This window comes from Schistocerca nitens, chromosome 2, assembly GCF_023898315.1.
Source record: "Schistocerca nitens isolate TAMUIC-IGC-003100 chromosome 2, iqSchNite1.1, whole genome shotgun sequence".
In the NCBI taxonomy this organism is placed as follows: domain Eukaryota; kingdom Metazoa; phylum Arthropoda; class Insecta; order Orthoptera; family Acrididae; genus Schistocerca; species Schistocerca nitens.
The window spans coordinates 373,201,831-373,222,813 of record NC_064615.1 but is presented as its reverse complement, the minus strand read 5'-3'; the positions used below and the strand labels follow the sequence as shown (position 1 = coordinate 373,222,813).

At 41.3% G+C, this 20,983-nt stretch overlaps 1 protein-coding gene across 1 annotated transcript in view; it reads right to left on the bottom strand.

Moving 5' to 3' along the window:
* Positions 1 to 810: 810 nt before the first annotated feature.
* The window catches only part of LOC126236200 (uncharacterized), a 72,956-nt gene continuing 52,783 nt past the window's right edge, over positions 811 to 20,983 (bottom strand). Inside the window, exon 4 of the mRNA XM_049945311.1 lies at positions 811 to 2,324. Within this exon, the coding sequence (XP_049801268.1) occupies positions 1,932 to 2,324 (393 nt within the window). The 3' untranslated portion in view covers positions 811 to 1,931. The remainder of the gene's footprint in view (positions 2,325 to 20,983) is intronic.

The following is a 20,983-nucleotide window of genomic DNA, read 5'->3' as shown; positions in this document are numbered from 1 at the left end:
GGCCAATGATTCCTCGAAGGAATCGTCGGTGATAAATGTCAATGCTGTTTACAGTGATCATGAAAATCCCGCAAAACATACGTACTGTGAGTCATCATGCAACAGGCATAAGGAAGTATGTGGTGTAAGGAAAAGCAACAATGAAGAAAAAGACGAATTCAACCTTACAGTTTACGATTGAACTGTTCTAGGTATAATTATATCTTTTGTGTGTGTGTTTCTGTTCGCTTTATGATCTTTGAGATAAGCAAACTGTCTGTCTGTGAAGTCTTCACCAGACACGTTGCGAGAATCCAACACTGCTACTATGTCCGACAATGACGCCAATATGGAGAGCGATGCCAGCGTTTTCGTCGGTGTATCATTTACAACGATTCTGAAAGTTGTTGTTGGCAGCTGTATGCTCAACTTTGTATGAACTGCTCCGTGTATTTGTGTCCTCAGTAATAAATTTATTTGTTCCTCAGGAATTAACAATTCATAACAACTGCATTCAACAACAATGACCTCGCACTCAGCAACTCACATTTTTTACTTGTGCTGAAGGATACTTACTTACATTCACTTGCACGTACGAAATGTGAAGTGGTTCAACTTCATTACTTACGTAATAAACTTTTTTTACTGTAGCTGTATCCATCCAGGAACGATTCCCTGTACTTAATGACATTTCAATGTACTCTTTTAAATTCGCTCAGCTGATAAGCGCTGGATCTGTAGTTCCAAAGCCAGGAAGCTCTATTAATGGAAAACCAATACCAAGGAGCCAAATGTTTGGGGATACATAACAATGTGAATAAAAGATATTCATTCAGTAATCTATCTCTTTATTATTCATTACAATAGTCAGTTTGTCCAATATCCAATGTCATGCTGTACTATTTACCTGGCTGCTGAAGTACATTCTCAGCAGATATGAAAGGCTGCAACATATTCTTGAGTGACACTGGGCAAATTGATACTGAAAATGAGGTACAACTCGTCATTCCACAGCAGCACCACTAATAAATAGCATCAACTTAACCGAAATTCCCGGAAAGTAAGATGTGTCCTACATTTTTTTTGTTTTTTTTTTTTTGTTTGATGTTGTTCCATAATTTGTCGTACATCACACAGTGTACGCAGCTCAACAATCCATTTGCGCACTGCTTCTTGAAATTTACGTTATGTGAAAAAGTAATGAACACATGAGTACAGAACTCGACAGCGAGAGTTGATAAATTTAACAAGTGAGTAAATATTGTGGAAACAGCTACTCTCAACATACTTCCTTAAAATATTTTAGTTGTAATGAGGTCCACAGCCAACACAGATTTTCTGAATTAGAAAAACCTGTTGCACTGGCGGCTATAAGCTGAATTAAAATATCCTTTTCTTTTTAATTCACTTCTACTGCGCAGTTTCGTCTTTGTAGCCTATTTCAAATGGTTGTATTGTATGAACCACGAAGTGGATGTACTTGTTTCAGAGTAAAAGTATTCGTTAAGTCATAAAATGGTAAAAACGTAGAGGGTTTGTCAGAATTTACAATCATAGAGGTGACACCAAATTGATCAGCTGTAACACAGTATACAGTTTAGAAGCGTAAGAGTGTACTAGAATATATACATGGATTGTACTGTACTACTACTTGAAAATGAGTAAATATCCAAAACTGCTCAGTAGCGGTGAATACAAAATAAAACGATGTATTAATCCACTTAACTATAGCCAGTGGGACGGATTGCTGTCATGTGGGGAAAAACAACCTTTATTCTGTGACACGCTGAACCAAGCTTATTACAATCGCAGTTTAAGGTTATATTTAGAATTACTTCATTCTGAATGAGTGCAATCGCTATAGTACCGTGCCAAATTTTGGTGCAATAAGTATAAAAGCTATTATGCTATATCAACCGTACTGTGGTATCGCACCATATAGTTGCCATTATTCACAGGAGCCCCTTACTCTCGAAGTGGCGGATGGTGTACTGTATGTAGGCCCGGCAGTGTTCGTTGTCATAGATACCGTACAACAAGTCCGGCTGAAAATTGAGTTCCCGCAATGCTCGCTGGTATTTCTCTCCGATGTGTTCCGAGGAGACCACGACACCGCAGAATGTGGAAGTGTAGAGGGCGAAGGGGTTCAGGTCTTCCATGTCCCTGAGCAGTTCGTCCAGCGGGTAGGCGTCCGCAGCAGCTGCCATCCCAAGCGCGCGCAGCGACGCCTGAAGCTGTGAGTGGTAGATCTCTAGCAGCGAAGGCAGGCGCTCGTGCACGTCCACACCAGCGTTTGCGGACAGGAAGTACACCAGATCGCGTGCAGGGCTGGACATGTGCACCAGCTGTGGATGTCGAAGAGCAACACAACAAAGTGAATCCCACTGAATAGTGGAGTGACGCCTTAAAGCGCCCTACCTGCTACTCAGCTGTATAGCTGACTAAAATAAGACACCAAGCTCACCAGAAAGAGTACACAGGTCGTTTTGGGTAGTTGTAGATAGTGCAGAACCGGCACCTTTTAACGCCGGAAGTGCATATCCTCATATTTCCATCTATTGTACTACAAATTTTTTCCTTATTTTGTTACCAGAAGATATGACATTTCTGTGTCTTTATACATTGTAGTTGTTTTACAATTTGTATATATATATATTTATGCATTTATGTCGATGTACAATTGGTTTGTTTTGTAAATATTATTTGCATTTTTACGCTGGGTCCCGACTAGGGAAAACTATGCTATCGAACGATTACATCGATAGGTCGTGTGGAGAACCAAAGTGTTTAGGATCTTTGGGAGTGTTAAATCGGCCGCGTAGAGCGCGGGCAGAGCAGAGGCTGGCTGGAGTAGGTCGGTGGAGCAGGTGTGTTGAGTGACGCTCCCGCGAGTTGCTGCGCTTTCGGGGTTTGGCAGTATGTCATTGCGCTCGACTTGCTATGATAGTTTCTGGCACGGTGTCGTGGACGGGAAACATTAGCTGGTACACATTAAGAGCCCGTTTCGCCTGGTGACCGTGTCGAGAAGAAGGCGCGCCAACATCCAGCTTCTGCAACAGCGACGGCCGGCTATAAGTGACTGTCGCCACCTCCTCGATCGATGACTTCAAACCTTCAATCAACCAACAAGGAAGACTGAAAGTACGTTAAGTTTTAGAACTGTATGGCAGACCTCAGCTTTTCAAACTGTTCCATTTGCATCACTAAAATACAGCAACTTAGCATGAACCTTTGCTGCTCATTGTCCCAATTGCATTACCAAGCAGTGTCCGTTCCTTTTCCGAAATGAACCCGAGTGTCGTTGAAATTCAAACGCCAGCATTAAAGTAATATCATTCCATTTCACTGCTTTAATTTCAAAGTTCAGTCAAAGTATTCATAGCTGGCTACAATAAACAAACATAACTATATTTAGATTACACAAGCACAAATTAAGAGTGCGAGTTTTGTTACCATATTTTAGCTTACCTGTGACTGGAGCCCAGCTTGGTACGTACTAAATTTTACTATTGTTAATTGTTCAAAATCATTTAATTCAAGTTCAAAGTTAAATCTCTTATTTCTAAATTGCGTAGATTCAAGTTGCTGCCGGCCGCGGTGGCCGTGCGGTTCTGGCGCTGCAGTCCGGAACCGCGGGACTGCTACGGTCGCAGGTTCGAATCCTGCCTCGGGCATGGGTGTGTGTGATGTCCTTAGGTTAGTTAGGTTTAAGTAGTTCTAAGTTCTAGGGGACTTATGACCTAAGATGTTGAGTCCCATAGTGCTCAGAGCCATTTGAACCATTTTTTCAAGTTGCTTTTGAGATGATTGTTGAGGTAGCCCAAGACTAACCTTATTTTATTTGATTTCGTAGTGCTTCAGAAACAAAGTTCACTATTAATTTCAGTCGCTAAATTAACTTTCAGTTTTCTGGTTTTATTAATTCTTTTGCTAAATTAAGTCAGAGTGTAGCGTAATTTATTACCTCTGACAAACATTCAGTTTTCACACAACACGTGTCAACCTTCAGTTGCTACGCTTTTAGTGCTAATTATATGTGCATTAGCCTTTCTTTTTTAGTTATCATAGTAGTTGTCCATAGGAGTGGCGACCGTAATTTTCCCCAAATCGCAAATATCTAATTAACGCCAGTTAATTGTTAACGCAACGACGGCACATATGCTTTCTTTATTAACTTTACCCTTTTTCAAAATTAATTTCCACCAATTTCATTTGCATTTTTCCTTTCATTTAGATGTAACCCTTCCTCCCTCTTTACCGACAGATTAACTTCGGTGACGATTGCTTTTCCCAAATTTCCATTAGGTACATGTGGTTTAATTTTTCGCTGTCATTAAGGTCGATAAGAGAGCGGTAGCTTACAACCTCCACGTCTAACGCCAGTCATGGCAGTGAAGTGCTGTGCATGTTTAATCTGTTGGATGGTATCAGTGTAGTAAGATGAAAGGATGTGGAGACGTTACTGAATGATAGAAAGAAGCTTACATTTTTGGATGTGCCCGTGATCACACTGTGAATCAAATGTCACAATTTATTGCTGTATTTGTTGTATGTCCGATTTGGCTATAAGGAATCGTATGTCATTTATGGTGATGTCAAATGGTGTATGAACAGTGGTCGTAAAAATATCCTGACCGTCAGGAACAAGAGGCAGTTGTAACGCCTTGTTGTTTATTGTCAGTTTCGTACCCGACAGGAATTGCTGATGCGAATGACTGCAGGTCGATCCCTGCCAGTTTCTGAACGAACCTTGCGAAGGTAACTCCATTCAGTGGACATCTGAAGTCAGGAACATCGCAAAAGCCCATTGCTCACATCACCACATAAAGCTGCACGAGTTCAGTTGGCCAAACAACACAAAAACTGGACAGTATTGGACTGAAAATGTGTATGTGGGCCGACGAACCTCGATTTTGTCTCTTTTCAAATGATGCGAGGCGTTATTGAACTAACGACCCAGTAAAGGGTTTAAGCTCGAGTGTGTGGAAGGTGCTATTCAGGCTGGAGGTGGTTCTGTGACTCTAGAGGGTGGTTTAAGTACAATGAATTGGCTCGTCCACTCAGGTTCTCTAAATTTTAGCCAGGATATTTATTCTAACACTCTTAGTGACAAAGTGTTCCTCTGCGTTCGACAGATTCATGATGAGTTTGCTGTGTAAGCTCCCGTCCTCCCAGATTAGAACAACTATGTTCACTGGGCTACAAACATACGTTCCTGGCTCAATAGACTCTCCAGCATCCTATCACACCTCGAATGGGACACCCAGTGTTAATCCCATTCATATTACTGAGAATATCTGGACCAGCGGGTGAAATATACCAATCAACGTCCCCACAGCTTGGCAGGTATATGGGATTAAACCACCAATGAGTGGCCTCAGCTGTATATGGCATACATGAAGAATCTTGTGGACCCCCTTACTGCCAAACCATGACCGTCATCAAACCTAGAAGCCTTGTTACACAATATTTGCTGGTATCTCCTCGGGGGGTGCAAACTGATGTCGGCTATACTTACTTGTTTCACAGAAAGTTCATTGCAAATCACTCATTTCATACCTTGATGGTCCTGGAAGCTCCATTTGACTATCATACTCCATGTTTGGGAATTTAATTTGAGCTTTTAGAACTTCACCTTCCTCCAGCAAAAACTTACAAGAGAGGAGAATTCCCACACTCAGAACTGCTAAACAAGGAAAGGAAGTTAGCAGGAATACATAGCGCTACGTAATAAAAAAACTCTGCAATGCTAAATGAATTATACAAAGAAAACAGGTATTGAACAGCCTTTGCCATCCACAAATCTTGCTTCTCAACCCCCGCCCCTCTCTCTGTCTGGCTCTCTCTCTCTCTCTCTCTCTCTCTCTCTCATTCTCTCTCTCTCTCTCTCTCTCTCTCTCTCTCTCACACACACACACACACACAGTAATAAAATAACGGCGACAATAACATTGCATTTTTCACTGAGTGATTTTCATAAATGTCTTTTCTCTGTGTGAAAGCATTTGATACCAAGTCAGAGTGAATCGAAAAGGTGGGAAAAACAATGCGTATAAACAACAAAGAAAACGCCGTGATTTCCGTTTTCCATCGTTCCTTAGATCTTTCAAAATTCATGGAGGTACGTTGCGTCAGCCGGCCGATGTGGCCGAGCGGTTCTAGGCGCATCAGTATGGAACCGCGCGACCGCTACAGTCGCAGGTTCGAATCCTGCCTCGGGCAAGGATGTGTGTGATGTCCCTAGGTTAGTTAGGTTTAAGTAGGTTAAGTTCTAGGAAACTGATGACCTCAGATGTTAAGTCCCATAGTGCTCAGAACCATTTTTAGGTTGCGTCTTTGCAACTAATGTAAAGCAGTCTGTTTTTTTGCCATAGGCATTTCGCTTCTTGTATTTATGATGTATCTTGAGTAGCCTGAAAATATATAAATGGCTTATATAGTGCAGGGTGTCCCACGAAACACGCCCGGGAGGGTTGAGCGGGTCGCGTAGCGCGCTTGCCGACTGTTGCCGCTGCCTCTGCCGGTTGTCGCTATGCGTAGTTCTCCAACACCAATAATTGGCTCATGCTCCCTAAACTTTGCGACTGAGAGTACCGCTTTTTGCTTTTGAGTTTTTTGGCAGGTTTAGTCGCTTCAGATATTGTTGCTAGACGTCATTATCGTAACTGCGCCCAGGGCTTTCAGTGCCCTTATGTCGCTGGGCCTGGTCCTCACACAGAAACACCGTGCGCGTGTGTTCTACACTGTACGACTGAGTGTTCGGATGTTTTGTTTTGAGCTTCCTGTCGAGTTTCCTTTCAGCATGGTATACACGAAGGATCAACGAGTGTTTCTTGTGCTGAACTATACAAAAACAGAATCGAAGAAACACACCCATTATGTACAGTATGTGTGCTGCATCTCCTCCCTTATTTCTAATACATTATTCCACAAGTACAACTAAAGAAAAAAGTTCAGATAAACATAGGTCCGCAAATGTTTAGTTATGGAGTTACGGCTAATAAAAGATTTTACCTGAAATTTAGCAACGTCGCTAATATGAAGCCATCGCAAAACTGTACGAGGTTACAGTAAAGCACAATTACCATTTATTTTGTTGTTCTTGATGTGGTGAATCTAATAAAACATGTCACAGATGTGTATCTGAAGTAGTTTTCCAGAACATCCAGAGAAGCAAAGACTTAATTTGGTAATTTTTTAAATTTATTAAGTACTTGGCCCAATTTATTTTTAAATTCCAGACAACTGCACAAAGTTTTCAACAGAAGTTGTAGAGAATTTAATTTTGAAAAATTAGGGTAATAACGTTAACTGAAACTGTATGAATGTGTCAGATAATCTGCTTTTATTAATACCATAGCACACATGAATTCATGTTAAACTGTAAAAATAAAGCTCAGTGTTAAGGAAGTTGTACCGTGCACATACAATTTCACAATACATTCACAATAAATGTTCAAAAATGTCTCCAACGAGTTCAATGCATTTAGTTGCACGTGTATGAACAGATTTTGTTGCTCGTTTTAGTTTCACAGGGTTGTTCTTAATTTCGTCTATTGAACTCATAATGCGAGACAGTAATGCCTCACGTGTATTGACTTTGTCCTCATAAACTACGTTTTCATCCATCCCCATACACAAAAATGCATTGGTGTTAAATCTGGCGATCTGGATGGCCACAGACATGTAGTACCCGACCAGTACATTTCTGCCTAAAATGTTCATTTAAATGTGTAGTAACGGCGTTGGTGAAATGTTGAGGCGCGCCGTCATGTTGAAAATACATTTGCAATCGCGTAGCAAATGGAACATCCTTGAGCAAGCAGGGCATTTCTTCTTGAAGGAATTGTAAGAACGGCTCACCAGTTAGATGTCCTGGGAACATGAATAATCCAATAAAATTGTTTATACCATCTCGAGTAAACTGTGCCTCATCTGTAAATAAAATGTATTTGTTTAACTACTGATTAGTATTTAACCAGTGGCACAACTCCAAGAGAAGGGCAGGATCTCCGTATACAAATGATGCACTTTTTGTTTATGGTAAGGATACAGATTATTGTACGCCGTACCTTAGATTGTGAAAGCCTAATCGCTGAGAGACACGTCGTGTACTGGTACCCTGGCTACGTTGAACAGCATCCATAGTATTCTCATCATCGTCTTCACGTATCGAGATCTTGTGCTGATAATTAACGCTAGGTAAAGAACCTGTATCCCATAACACTCGAAATACTCCGCTACTGGTTCGTGCATTCGAAATCCTCCGAGTTGGGTAACGTACGCGATGTTCTTTAGCTGCAGCCGTAGCATTACCATTACATTTGCCCTAAAAAAACACTACATCAGGGCATTCCTCTGAAGTGAATTTGAAAGGCATCCCTATTTAATAAATAATCTATAAACTACAACAGTTACTATGTGGTTTCACTTAAATACACTGTTGTTATAATGTCCTTTCACTGAACAATACAGAAAACTAACTCGTTTCAAGGTTAGGAAACGACTTAAACAACTCACTAACGGTTGACAACAATGAAATAAACGTTTATACATTCTTAATGGAAAGTAAACAAATTTACTTGTATAATAATCTTTGCTTCTCTGGATGTTCTGGAAAACTACTGCAGATACATGTCTGGGACATGTTTTATTAGATTCACCAGACCAATAATAACAAGATAAATGGAAATCGTGCTTTACTTTAACCTCATACAGTTTTGCGATGGCTTCATATTAGTGAAGTTGCTAAATTTCAGGCAAAATCTTTTATTACCCATAGCTCCGTAACTAAACATTTGCACACCTATGCTTATCTAACTTTTTTCTTTACTTTTACTTGTAGAATAACATATTAAAATATTTGCATAATTTCATGAACCACCCTGTATATATTTTTTAAAATTTGGTACTTATTACACATTTGCAGCACTCTTTCTATCAGATGTTGCATATGACATGTTGTGTGCATATGACATGTTGTGACCTGATATATATATATATATATATATATATATATATATATATATATATATATATATATATATATATGTATGTATGTATTTGAAGGCATTATACAGGGTGTTACAAAACGGTACGGCCAAACTTTCAGGAAACATTCCTCACACACAAAGAAAGAAAATATGTTATGTGGACATGTATCTGGAAACGCTTACTTTCCATGTTAGAGCTCATTTTATTACTTCTCTTCAAATCACATTAATCATGGAATGGAAACACACAGCAACAGAACGTACCAGCGTGACTTCAAACACTTTAATACAGGAAATGTTCAAAATGTCCTCCGTTAGCGAGGATACATGCATCCACCCTCCGTCGCATGGAATCCCTGATGCAGCCCTGTAGAATGGCGTATTGCATCACAGCCGTCCACAATACGAGCACGAAGAGTCTCTACATTCGGTACCGGGGTTGCGTAGACAAGAGGTTTCAAATGCCCCCATAAATGAAAGTCAAGAGGGTTGAGGTCAGGAGAGCGTGGAGGCCATGGAATTGGCCCGCCTCTACCAATCCATCGGTCACCGAATCTGTTATTGAGAAGCGTCCGAACACTTCGACTGAAATGTGCAGGAGCTCCATCGCGCATGAACCACATGTTGTGTCGTACTTGTAAAGGCACATGTTCTAGCAGCACAGGTAGAGTATCCCGTATGAAATCATGATAACGTGCTCCATTGAGCGTAGGTGGAAGAACATGGGGCCCAATCAAGACATCACCAACAATGCCTGCCCAAAGTTCACAGAAAATCTGTGTTGATTACGTGTTTGCACAATTGCGTGCGGATTCTCGTCAGCCCACACACGTTGGTTGTGAAAATTTACAATTTAATCACGTTGGAATGAAGCCTCATCCGTAAAGAGAACATTTGTACTGAAATGAGGATTGACACATTGTTGGATGAACCATTCGCAGAAGTGTACCTGTGGAGGCCAATCAGCTGCTGATAGTGCCTGCACACGGTGTACATGGTACGGAAGCAACTGGTTCTCCCGAAGCACTCTCCATACAGTGACGTGGTCAACGTTACCTTGTACAGTTGCAACTTCTCTGACTCTGACATTAGGGTTATCGTCAACTGCACGAAGAATTGCCTCGTCCATTGCAGGTGTCCTCGTCGTTCTAGGTCTTCCCCAGTCGCGAGTCATAGGCTGGAATGTTCCGTGCTCCCTAAGGCGCCGATCAATTGCTTCGAACGTCTTCCTGTCGGGACACCTGTCTCGATACAAACGTACCGCGCCACGGCTATTGCCCCGTGCTAATCCATACATCAAATGGGCATCTGCCAACTCCGCATTTGTAAACATTGCACTGACTGCAAAACCACGTTCGTGATGAACACTAACCTGTTGATGCTACGTACTGATGTGCTTGATGCTAGTACTGTAGAGCAATGAGTCGCATGTCAACACAAGCACCGAAGTCAACATTACCTTCCTTCAATTTGGCCAACTGGCGGTGAATCGAGGAAGTACAGTACATACTGACGAAACTAAAATGAGCTCTAACATGGAAATTAAGCGTTTCCGGACACGTCCACATAACATCTTTTCTTTATTTGTGTGTGAGGAATGTTTCCTGAAAGTTTGGCCGTACCTTTTTGTAACACCCTGTATAGTATAAGATGTCCCACGAAACACGCCCGGGAGGGATCCGCAGGTCGCGTGGTGCGGTTGCCGGTTGTTGCCACTGCGCCCGCCAGATGTCGTTATGCATAGTTCTCCTACACCAGTACTTTCGCGTGCCCCCCCCCCCCCCCCCCCCCAAGCTGTGCGACTGAGTGTACTGTTGCTTTCTTTTGAGTTTTTTTTTCTAGTTTGATAGCTTCTAATATAGTTGCTAGACGTCATTATTGTAACTGCGCCCAGTCCAGAGCTTTCCCTGCCCGTATGTCGCTGGGTCGGTCCTGTGACAGTCTGTGCACGTTGGGGAAATTGATCTGAGATGCTTTTTTCTGATGAAGCACATCTGCATTTGTCATGATACGTAAATTCTCAGAACAACTGACGTTGGAGCTCCGAAAATCCTCATGGATTACATCAACAACCTCTGCATGGTGTGAAAACAAGAGTGTGGTGTGCAATTAGGGCAAGACGAATGAGTGTTCGGGTGTTTTGTTTTGAGTTTTCTGTCGAGTTTCCATTCGGTATAGTACACACGAAGGCTCAACGAGTGTCTCTTGTGTTGAACTATATGTCGAATGTCGGCTTGAATTCCCCTGTGTGCATGTCACCAATGGTTCGACGATACGCAGATTAGTGAAGAAATTTCAAGAGACTGGATATGTGTTACACAAACGAAGGCCTAGAGAACCTAGTATTTTAACCAAAAATAAATTGGACGAGATAGGGGAGGCCTTGGAAAGAAAGCCGAGAAAATATAGGCACCGTTTGGCACTTCAGACTGATGAGTCAAGAGCAACTGCTCACAGAGCTGTGCACAAAGTGAAATTGAAACGATATAAAATAACGGTAGTGCGTCAACTGAGGAACTCGGATAGTGTTGCTCGATGTCGTTATTTCAACCGGCTGTTACAGTTTGTGCACGTTGGGGAAACCGATCTGAGATGCTTTTTTTCTGATGAAGCACGGCTGCATTTGGCATGATACGTAAATTCTAAGAACAATCTACGTTAGAGCTCTGAAAATCCTCATGAATTACATCAACAACCTCTGCATGATGTGAAAGCAAGAGTGTGGTGTGCAATTAGAGCAAGACGAATTATTGGACCTATATTTTTCCATGAATCACAACGCTAGCCCGACTGAGCTGCCACCACCTGGGGAAGACAATCCCGTATTTCTGATTAATAAATGTTTCATTGTGAATAATGTTTCCTTGATGCTCTCGAGCGTGGACATATCCTCCGCATCACACCCTGTACTGCACAATCCTGCAAACTATTGGGGTCTTGGACTGGACGCCTCTATCTTTCATTTCTCGTTGTGTAAGTTATGTCAATACTGTATTCTTTGTAACTGCTCAGAAATAAGGGAGGAGGTGCAGCACACATTTAGTGACTTCTTGTAAGTGGCCCATGGCAGATAAATATTTTCCTAAATTTTAATTTATATACATATATATCTTTTTTAAAATTTTATACTTATCACACTTTTGCAGCACTGTTTCTATCGGATGTTGCAAATGATATGTTGTCTGTTAAAGGACATAAAGGAACATAGGACCAGCCACTTAACATTTCCATCAAAGCACTGACAACAATACCAATCGCAATAAGAACAGAAATAAAATCGATCATACTGAACAACAAAACATCTTCTAACAGTGCAAGGAAATGAAGGCCTTCACGACCGGATGACATAGCTGCTGGTAAACCTTTTGAGATGTAAAGTCGCGGTCCAAGAAACTCTTCTGTTCCCGATGTATCGTTCAAGTCTGCGCTAGACATCCTCAGAGATGCTTCTCCGCTGAGACTTGCCGACTGAGCGGTCGGACGTCCGAGAGCGACATAAACACTTTAGGAGACGGGGCGTGGTCAAAGTAACACGTGATTAGCAGATATAATCCTTGTCAGAGATAAAACTTAGCTATCGATTGTCGTCTTGTCAAAAAATAAGGTCTAGAGATTCTGCAGAGCTACTGTTAATATGTCGCTAAGTTTCGCTGCCTCCTCTTTCCTATTTATCCTGATCCTTATAAATTACAATGGAAATAGTCGTGGGTAGTAATTTGACGTTGTAGATAAAATTTCTGTTTCAAAGAACTTCACTTCGTGGTTTCCTGACTGTAGAGCGTGATCTGCTACAGGTGATTTCTCTATTTTTCCTAGTCGGCAAAGACTTCTGTGTTCTTTTAGCCGTGTATTTACGCTCCTCTTGGTAGTTCAAATAGAAAATTTACCTCACGTTCACGGAATACCTCTTTGTTGAAGAGTGAAGCTATGTGTCCTAGACTGTATGGTGTACCCAAAATTGCCGGCCGGGGTGTCCAAGAGGTTAAAGGCGCTACAGTCTGGAACCGCGCGACCGCTACGGTCACAGATTCGAATCCTGCCTCGGGCATGGATGTGTGTGATGTCCTTAGGTTAGTTAGGTTTAAGTAGTTCTAAGTTCTAGGGGACTGATGACCTTAGAAGTTAAGTCCCATAGTGCTCAGAGCCATTTGAACCATTTGTACCCAAAATTCATAAAACAGATTTTCCTTTGAGGTCGAGAGTTAATGCCATCAATTCTCCCAGGGATGTCACAGCAAGCTATCTGGCAACTACTTTACAAAGATATACTGGGAAAACTGACTCATATATGAAAGTCTCGCGTCATTTTATTGAGGACCTTGAAGGGCTAATTCTGGCTCCTGAAGATATTCTTGTAAGTTTGACATAATGTCCTTATTCACTGTGGTTCCAGGTAACGAAGTTGATTTGATTGCTCTTTTTAGATATTGCCTTACTTCGAGTCAGTTCCAGTGGGACAATGAATTTTATGAGCAGCTTGATGGTGTAGCAATGGGTAACCCATTAGGTTCTGTGACGGCTAATTTCTATATGGAGAAATTCGAACAATCGGCTCTGGACAAAGAAAACAATAAACTATCTCGCTTGTACCGGTTTGTAGATGACACATTTGTGGTTTGGTCCCATGGTAGAAAGGCTTTGGTCGAATTCTTTGATCATCTAAATACAATTAATCCAAAACTCCAGCTCACCATGGAAATAGAAAATGATAACAGAATATCTTTCTTGGATGTTTTAGTGGTGAGACAGTCCGATGGAAATTTGGAACATTAAGTTTTTCGGAAAGTAACACATACGGACAGATATTTATATAAAAACTCCAATCACCATCCACAACAAAAGAGAGGTGTCATTAAAAGTCTTGTCGATAGAGACGAACGGATATGCACATTGAAACACATGGACGGTGAAATAAAACATCTAAAGCAGGCTTTCGAGAAAAATGGCTACTCAGGGAAAGAGGTAAAGAGAATTTTGCGACCAAGCAACAGAAGACCGAAGGTCAAGCATGAACCACAATGACGGAACAATTCAGTTTCCCTTTTATTAAAAAAGTAAAGGATCAAATTGGTAAGATTTTACAGAAACATGACATCAGACATGTCTTTAGACCACCAAAGAAAATAAGTCAAGCACGTCGATCTGTGAAGGATAAACGCCCTCCTCTGTCGACATGCGGTGTATACAAAATTCCGTGTACGTGTGGTAAAGTTTATACTCGAACTATCAAGAGGGGCGTAAATACACGTCTAAAAGAACACAAAAGTCTTTGCTGACTAGGAAAAACAGAAAAAAAATCAGTTGTAGCAGAGCATGCTCTTCAGTCAGGAAACCACGAAGTGAAGTTTTCTGAAACTGAAATTTTATCTGCAACGTCAAATTATTATCCACGATTATGTAGAAAAGCCATTGTAATTTATAAGCATCAGAGTAATTTTAATAGGAAAGAGGAGGTAGTGAAACTTAGCGACATATGGACAGTAGCTCTGCAGAATCACTAGACAAATTTTATTCTTTGACAAGAGGACAATCGATAGTTAAGTTTTATCTCTGACAAGAATTATCTCTGCTCATCACGTGTTAGTTTGACCACGCTCCGTTTCCTAAAGTATTTATGTCGCTCTCAGACGTCCGACCGGTCAGTCGGCAAGACATTGGAAAAACGTCTCCGAGGATGTCCAGTGCAGACGTGGACGAAACGTCAGGAACAGAGGAGTTTCTTGGACCGCGACTTTACATCCCGTAAGGTTTACCAGCAGCTACTGCAAGCAATCTTCTTAATTCAGCTGGCAATCACAGGAAAGGAAGACGCAGTGAAAACCAAACGAACCACAGCAACCAAACTTAATTTAAATCATTAAAACTTATAGTAGCCACATGCTTAGCCACCAGAAAAGTAGCATCATAAAAGACAGCCACTGCAGTGACATGGTATGTTTAGAGTGACATCTTGTAATGTGGACGTTATAGGAGCACATCAATTGAAATACTCTACGTGAATCACGGGCAAGTGTGTGTGTGATTTGCATATACATTTTAGTTTGTAGCATCTTATGTACCGAAGGCTGGCTGAGGATCATGCCTGAAGGCCAGAAAGAAAATAAAATAAAATTAAGAAAACCACACTCAAAGAAAATTTGTAGCATGTGGCGTCACTCCTGTTGTAAAACTTAGTATGCACTGATTCATTGTTGAAACACGTTGTCGCGTTTGTGTCTTCTGAGTCATGGAAAGCAGAAAGCTGAATCTTGAATCATCTGCTATTCAGCAAAAACATTTCTGTATGTAAACGAAGCAAAGCTGCACCCCTTTCTAAAGTGTTCTTGTGTTAGCAGATGTGTTTTCCTCTACAGGCAATGCGCTTCCGTTTTCTCTTTAGTTTTCTGCTTGTTTTTGTCACTAACTCTTTCGTTGCGGTTATTTTGGGTTTGGGATGGACACGCTTCTGTTTGTGCACAAGAGCTGGTTTCTTTGATTTGTTTATCGAGAGTTCGTACTCGAAGTTGTGTTTGCTCTGTTTTGGCTATTTCCTGTGGCACATGGAGTGTCAAATTGGCCTTTGCCTGTTGTGGTTCAAGAGCTGCCTCCACATTGGTAGGTGCGATGTCCTGCACTGCTGCTTTGACTGCTTCTGTTGATTCCGTTTTCCCTTCCGTTTCCTGCCTCAGTGATGACACTAACTCTTCCATCGTGTTTGTTTTGGGTTTGGGAAAGACACATTTCTATTAGTGTACAGCCGGCCGGAGTGGCCGAGCGGTTAAAGGTGCTACAGTCTGGAACCGCACGACCGCTACGGCCGCAGGTTCGAATCCTGCCTCGAGCATGGATGTGTGTGATGTCCTTAGGTTAGTTAGGTTTAAGTAGTTCTAAGTTCTAGGGGACTGATGACCACAGCAGTTAAGTCCCATAGTGCTCAGAGCCATTTTATTAGTGTACAAGCAGTGCTTCCCTTGTTCTGTTTATCAAGAGTTTGAAGTTGTGTCTGGTTTGTTTTGGTGCCTTGCTGGTTGGAACACGTGCGGCTTCAAGTTGGCTTCTACCTGTCGCGGCTCGAGAGCTACTAGCGTGTTGGTCAGTGGGATGTACCCCTCTGCTGCCTCGACTGCTTCTACTGTAGTTTTTGAAATGCTAGTTTCATGTACCTCTTGGAACTGTTTTTCCCCAGGGTCTGTTCTAAATCTTCTAAGTCGTCGTCTGTACTGCTCCCACCACACTTTCGACGCCTCTCTTAATTTTAGCGGCTACACATCAGGTATAGGAAGTGGTTCGTCTGCTTCTTGTTTTGAGAGTAACGGAGGAAAACCTGCAGCTGGTAGTTTTGGCTCCTGTTGTAATACCACGGTGGTGCTTGACCCTTCTGTAACCGTCACTTGTTTCTCCATCACGAGCTCAGCTAATCTCAAATTTCCGTGTTTGCTGTAACGAATCTGTTAAAACGAAAACTGTTCTTTTGCATTTCGTTCTTTGATGGCCAGTTGCATCACAGCAAACAGAATGTTCCCATCTGTCCACTGCAAGTAACGTGCACCTTGTATCCACAAACAGTTACATAGGAATATTGTCTCTGACATCCATTTCAACCGATCTGACACCTCTAAAACACTGCAGTTTATGCTGACTAGACCAACGTTCGTGACTACTGTGTTTCACTTCTCCATACCCGCTTGAAACATCTTTTAAATAAAAGTTCTCAACTTCAGGAGGTTCGTTAAAGTCTCGTACTTTTTGTTATCCATATCAGAGTTTGAAATTATGACAGCACTCACCGAAGCGTGGCGGAATTCACCTTCCCCTCCATATATGAGCCGATTTCTTTCCAGAAACACAGGGTTTAAGAGCTCTCCAAAACAGCAGTGGAGAGCCGTGTCATAGTAAGCAGTGTCATCATTTCGCTTTGTCTATTTTGAAACCGAGTGTGCATTTCCTGGAAAACATTCTTAACATCATCATGTCTAATGAGCAGCTGAAACCGCTCACACGGAAGAACACAAAACGTTGTACCAAAAAGACAACAAGTAAACAATATACAGGTACACAGTACACAGGGTAAACAACTACCATTCGCGGCTTGCAAACGCTAATGTCGGAGCGGATGTGTAATATGTTTCGAGCTGAATGGCTACAAAGCGGAACTATCAGGCCCAGTACGGGTTTTGTCACTCTCTCGAGCAGCTACTGTAACACTAAGCGGCAATTGAAACCATTTTCGCAGTGATGAGGAACTTCAATTCATCATAATTCAGCCAATTTCGATGAAATGTTTATAAATTATATATATAAACCTTGCTCGTGAAATAGTGTAACTTATATACACAGTTTACGAAACAGATGACAATAACATCTCCCAACATAAAAACAAACTACTAAACATCAGAAAGTATGCGCCGGTGAAGTGCAATGTTGTAAAAATTGAGCATCTATGTGTGGAAGAAAGTTAGGATGATGATGATGATGATGATGATGACGATGATGATGATGAGGTCCCATACTCCGAGGAGCGTAGGGAACGATGCCCACTACGCAAGGTCCTAGCGGAGGTGGTTTTCCATTGCCTTCCTCCGACCGTAATGGGGATGGATGATGATGATGAAGATGACACAACAACACCTAGTCATCTCGAGGCAGGGAAAATTCCTGACCCCGCCAGGAATCGATCCCGAAACCCCGTGCGCGGGAAACGAGAACGCTACCGCAAGACCACGAGCTGCGGATGAACGTTAGGAACGCAGTATATAGAAAAAAAAAACCGGAGGAATCACTGTAATTTAATATTGTTAATAGTTATAATGTGGAACAAAAGAATTGTTTACGAACCTGACAAACAGATTTCTAAGAAAAACCAAATTGTTACAGTGAGCACTGAAGATCCTTTGAAACAAGCGATACGCGTTAAACTAGAAAGACATACAAAAGCAATCCAGCCTGTGCAGTTCCATCTTCACTATTACTGTAGTTACATGTGAGCCATTAAAAAAGCACGTATTGTAGTTTTTAGGCGTAAACTATAAAGCCAACTACGACATTTGCATAACACTTTTGCAGAAATAAAATGAGAGCCGTTGAAGAGGACACGTAACTATCGAAACATGTTTGGATGAAGAATAGAAGGCAGAATTTTAAAAACAGAAATTCAGAAACAATGTTTTTCTGATGTAAATCTTCTATATTCCATTGCCTGTCTCGTAGTTCATTAATTCTACAAATAACTTATCATGCTACTACTGCCGAGGACTACAAATACACAATAGCACGTGCATTGGTGCTGAACCGGGGATATTTGTTTGGCATCCTTGTTCTACAAAAAATTATTATCAGCTGAATTCAGGCAATGAGTGATGGATAAATGACTGTAGTTCCTGAAAAATTGTGCACCATTGTCTTGGGCTACATTGTAGACTTCCTTAGAATGCCAAGGACATGTGGCACGCTTGATTGTGAGCTCTTCGCCACATAGGGGCATAAAGACTAGCCATCCCTCTGGTGCCGCTCAACAACAGAAGTACATTATTGTACATCACTCTCTCTAGTCGCTCCCCCTCAACGAAGACACAAATACGACTTTACAGATTCACTCTTCACAGTCATTTACATTGAATAGTTACCTTTCATACAAAATTCATACTTAAAAGAAAAAATGTTAATATTGCGTGGAGAGAAAGCAATTTTACAGTTGTGCAGCTAAACCAAACTTTGGAATTTGCAAGCCAGTCACACCACACCATATTACTTTATAAGACTAGCATTTCCATGGGAAATCATATGATGAAGAGTTGTTTGGCGACAGCTAGATACTCCGCAAGCCACCGTACGATGCGTGGCGGAGGGTACCCTGTACCACCACTAATCGTTTCCTTTCTTGTTCCACTTGCAAATAGAGAGAGGGAAGAAGAACGACTATATGCCTCTAAATGAGCCCTAATTTCTCGTGTCTTATCTTCGCGCTCCTTACGCGGAGTGTTTGTTGGAGGCATCAGAATCGTTTGACAGTCAGCTTGAAATGTCGGTTCTCTAAATTTTCCTCAACTGTTTCTCGAAAAGAACTTTGCCTTCCCTCCAGGGATTGCCATTTGTGTTGCCGAAGAATCTCCTTAGCACTTACGAGTCGTTCGGATCTACCGGTAAAAAATCTAAAGCCCGCCTCTGAATTACTTCAACGTATTCCTTCAATCGGACCTGGTACGGATCCCAAACACTCTAGCAGTACTCAAGAACAGGTCGCACCAGCATCCTATATGCGGTCTCCGTTACAGGTGAACCACTCTTTCCTAAAATTCTCCCAATAAACCGAAGTCAACGATTCGCCTTCCCTACCACAGGTTTCACATGCTCGTTCCATTTCATACCACTTTGCAGCGTTATATCCAGATATTAAAACGACTTGGCTGCGTCAAGCAGGACACTACTAATACCGTATCCGAACATTACACGTTTGTTCTTCCTACTCACCGGAATTACCTTACATTTTTCCACATTTAGGGCTAGCTGCCAACTAGAAATTTTTTCTAAATCGCCTTGTATCTTCCTGCAGGCACTCAACTTCGGCACCTTACCGTATGCCACAGCATCATCAGCAAACAACCGCAGATTGCTGCCCACCCTATCCGCCATATAATTTAGGTATATAGAGAACAACAGCGGTCATGTCACACTTCCCTGAGGCATTCCTGACCGAAACTTTGACTAACGCACGCCGTCGATCTATTTCCTAATAAGCCTTCCGAGCCTTACATATCTGTGAATTTATTCCACGTGCTTGTGCCTTTGATAATAGCTTGCGATGCTGAAGTTGAATCCAGATTTGTGTCTCTCACACGGCAAGACATCGAGTAATGGCTTAGAGAGCGCGAATTCCTTCAAATGAGGTTATCTGTCTTCAAATGTCACATTGGCAGACGACAACATGAGCATCAAAAGCGACATCAAATTTCAATGTTGGGTTGTGACACAATTTTAGTTCGCCAGCTATCTTACATGCTAACACAATCATCAAATATTTATGTTCTTTTGCATAAAGTAACGCTCGGCATAGAAACTGAAAAATCTGTAATAATCAGCCTTTTTGGCATTTTTATATATCAAGTCAATAAAAAATGTCTTCAGCTTATCCTCTAAGAACACAACATTCACAATTACTTGAATGTAAAATCTATACAATTTAACTGAATGTTAAGCATTTTATGAGTGTTTACAATTCTACTAATCAGAAAGTAATTAAATATGAGTCAACCTGCTACTCACGTCAAACTGTTTATAGGATCTGTGTTGCATAACTAGATTGAAGTTTAGGATAAGTGCATAAAGTCGAATGGTAAGGAATATGAATACAATCCAAGCACTTGTAATAATAATGCAGCTATATATAAGAAAGTTTAGGATAATCAGAACGTTATATTCATTCACAGAATGTGTTGCATGCAAATGTTACTAATTTAGTAGCAAAATGTTAACTGAACTCCATTATAAACGAACTCTGAGCAAAGCGAAATTACTGTGGAGCCACGTGTAAAGTACCAAAAGAACAAGTGGCTGGTTGCAAAGTTTTTTAACTACGTTAATCCTTTCTGTTACATGGAAAAAGGAAGAAAGGTTATGGTTTAACATGCCATCAAGAATGATATGACTACAAATGGAGCAAAAATCCATACAACGATTGGAAATGAAATCAACCTATCTTTTTCAAAGGAATCATCCCAGCATTCATCTTAACAAGTTTAGAGAAATCGCAGAAAACCTAATTCACGCTTCTCATAGAGAGAGAATTGAAATCTTCTGCTAAAACAGAGTTCAATGTGTCCTGTACAAGAATGTTTAACTATTTTAATGTAACGCACGTGAGAATGTGAAAAAATTCTTAATGTTTGATTAACGGCTTATAAGAAAATGAACAATACTCAAATTGAAATAAGCATCTGAGAAACAGCCTCTGTGACGTTGATCACGTGTGACAAGTTAAAACTGTGCACCAGGCTTGAGTCGAACGAGGATGTCCACCTTAAGCATCTGGAACATTA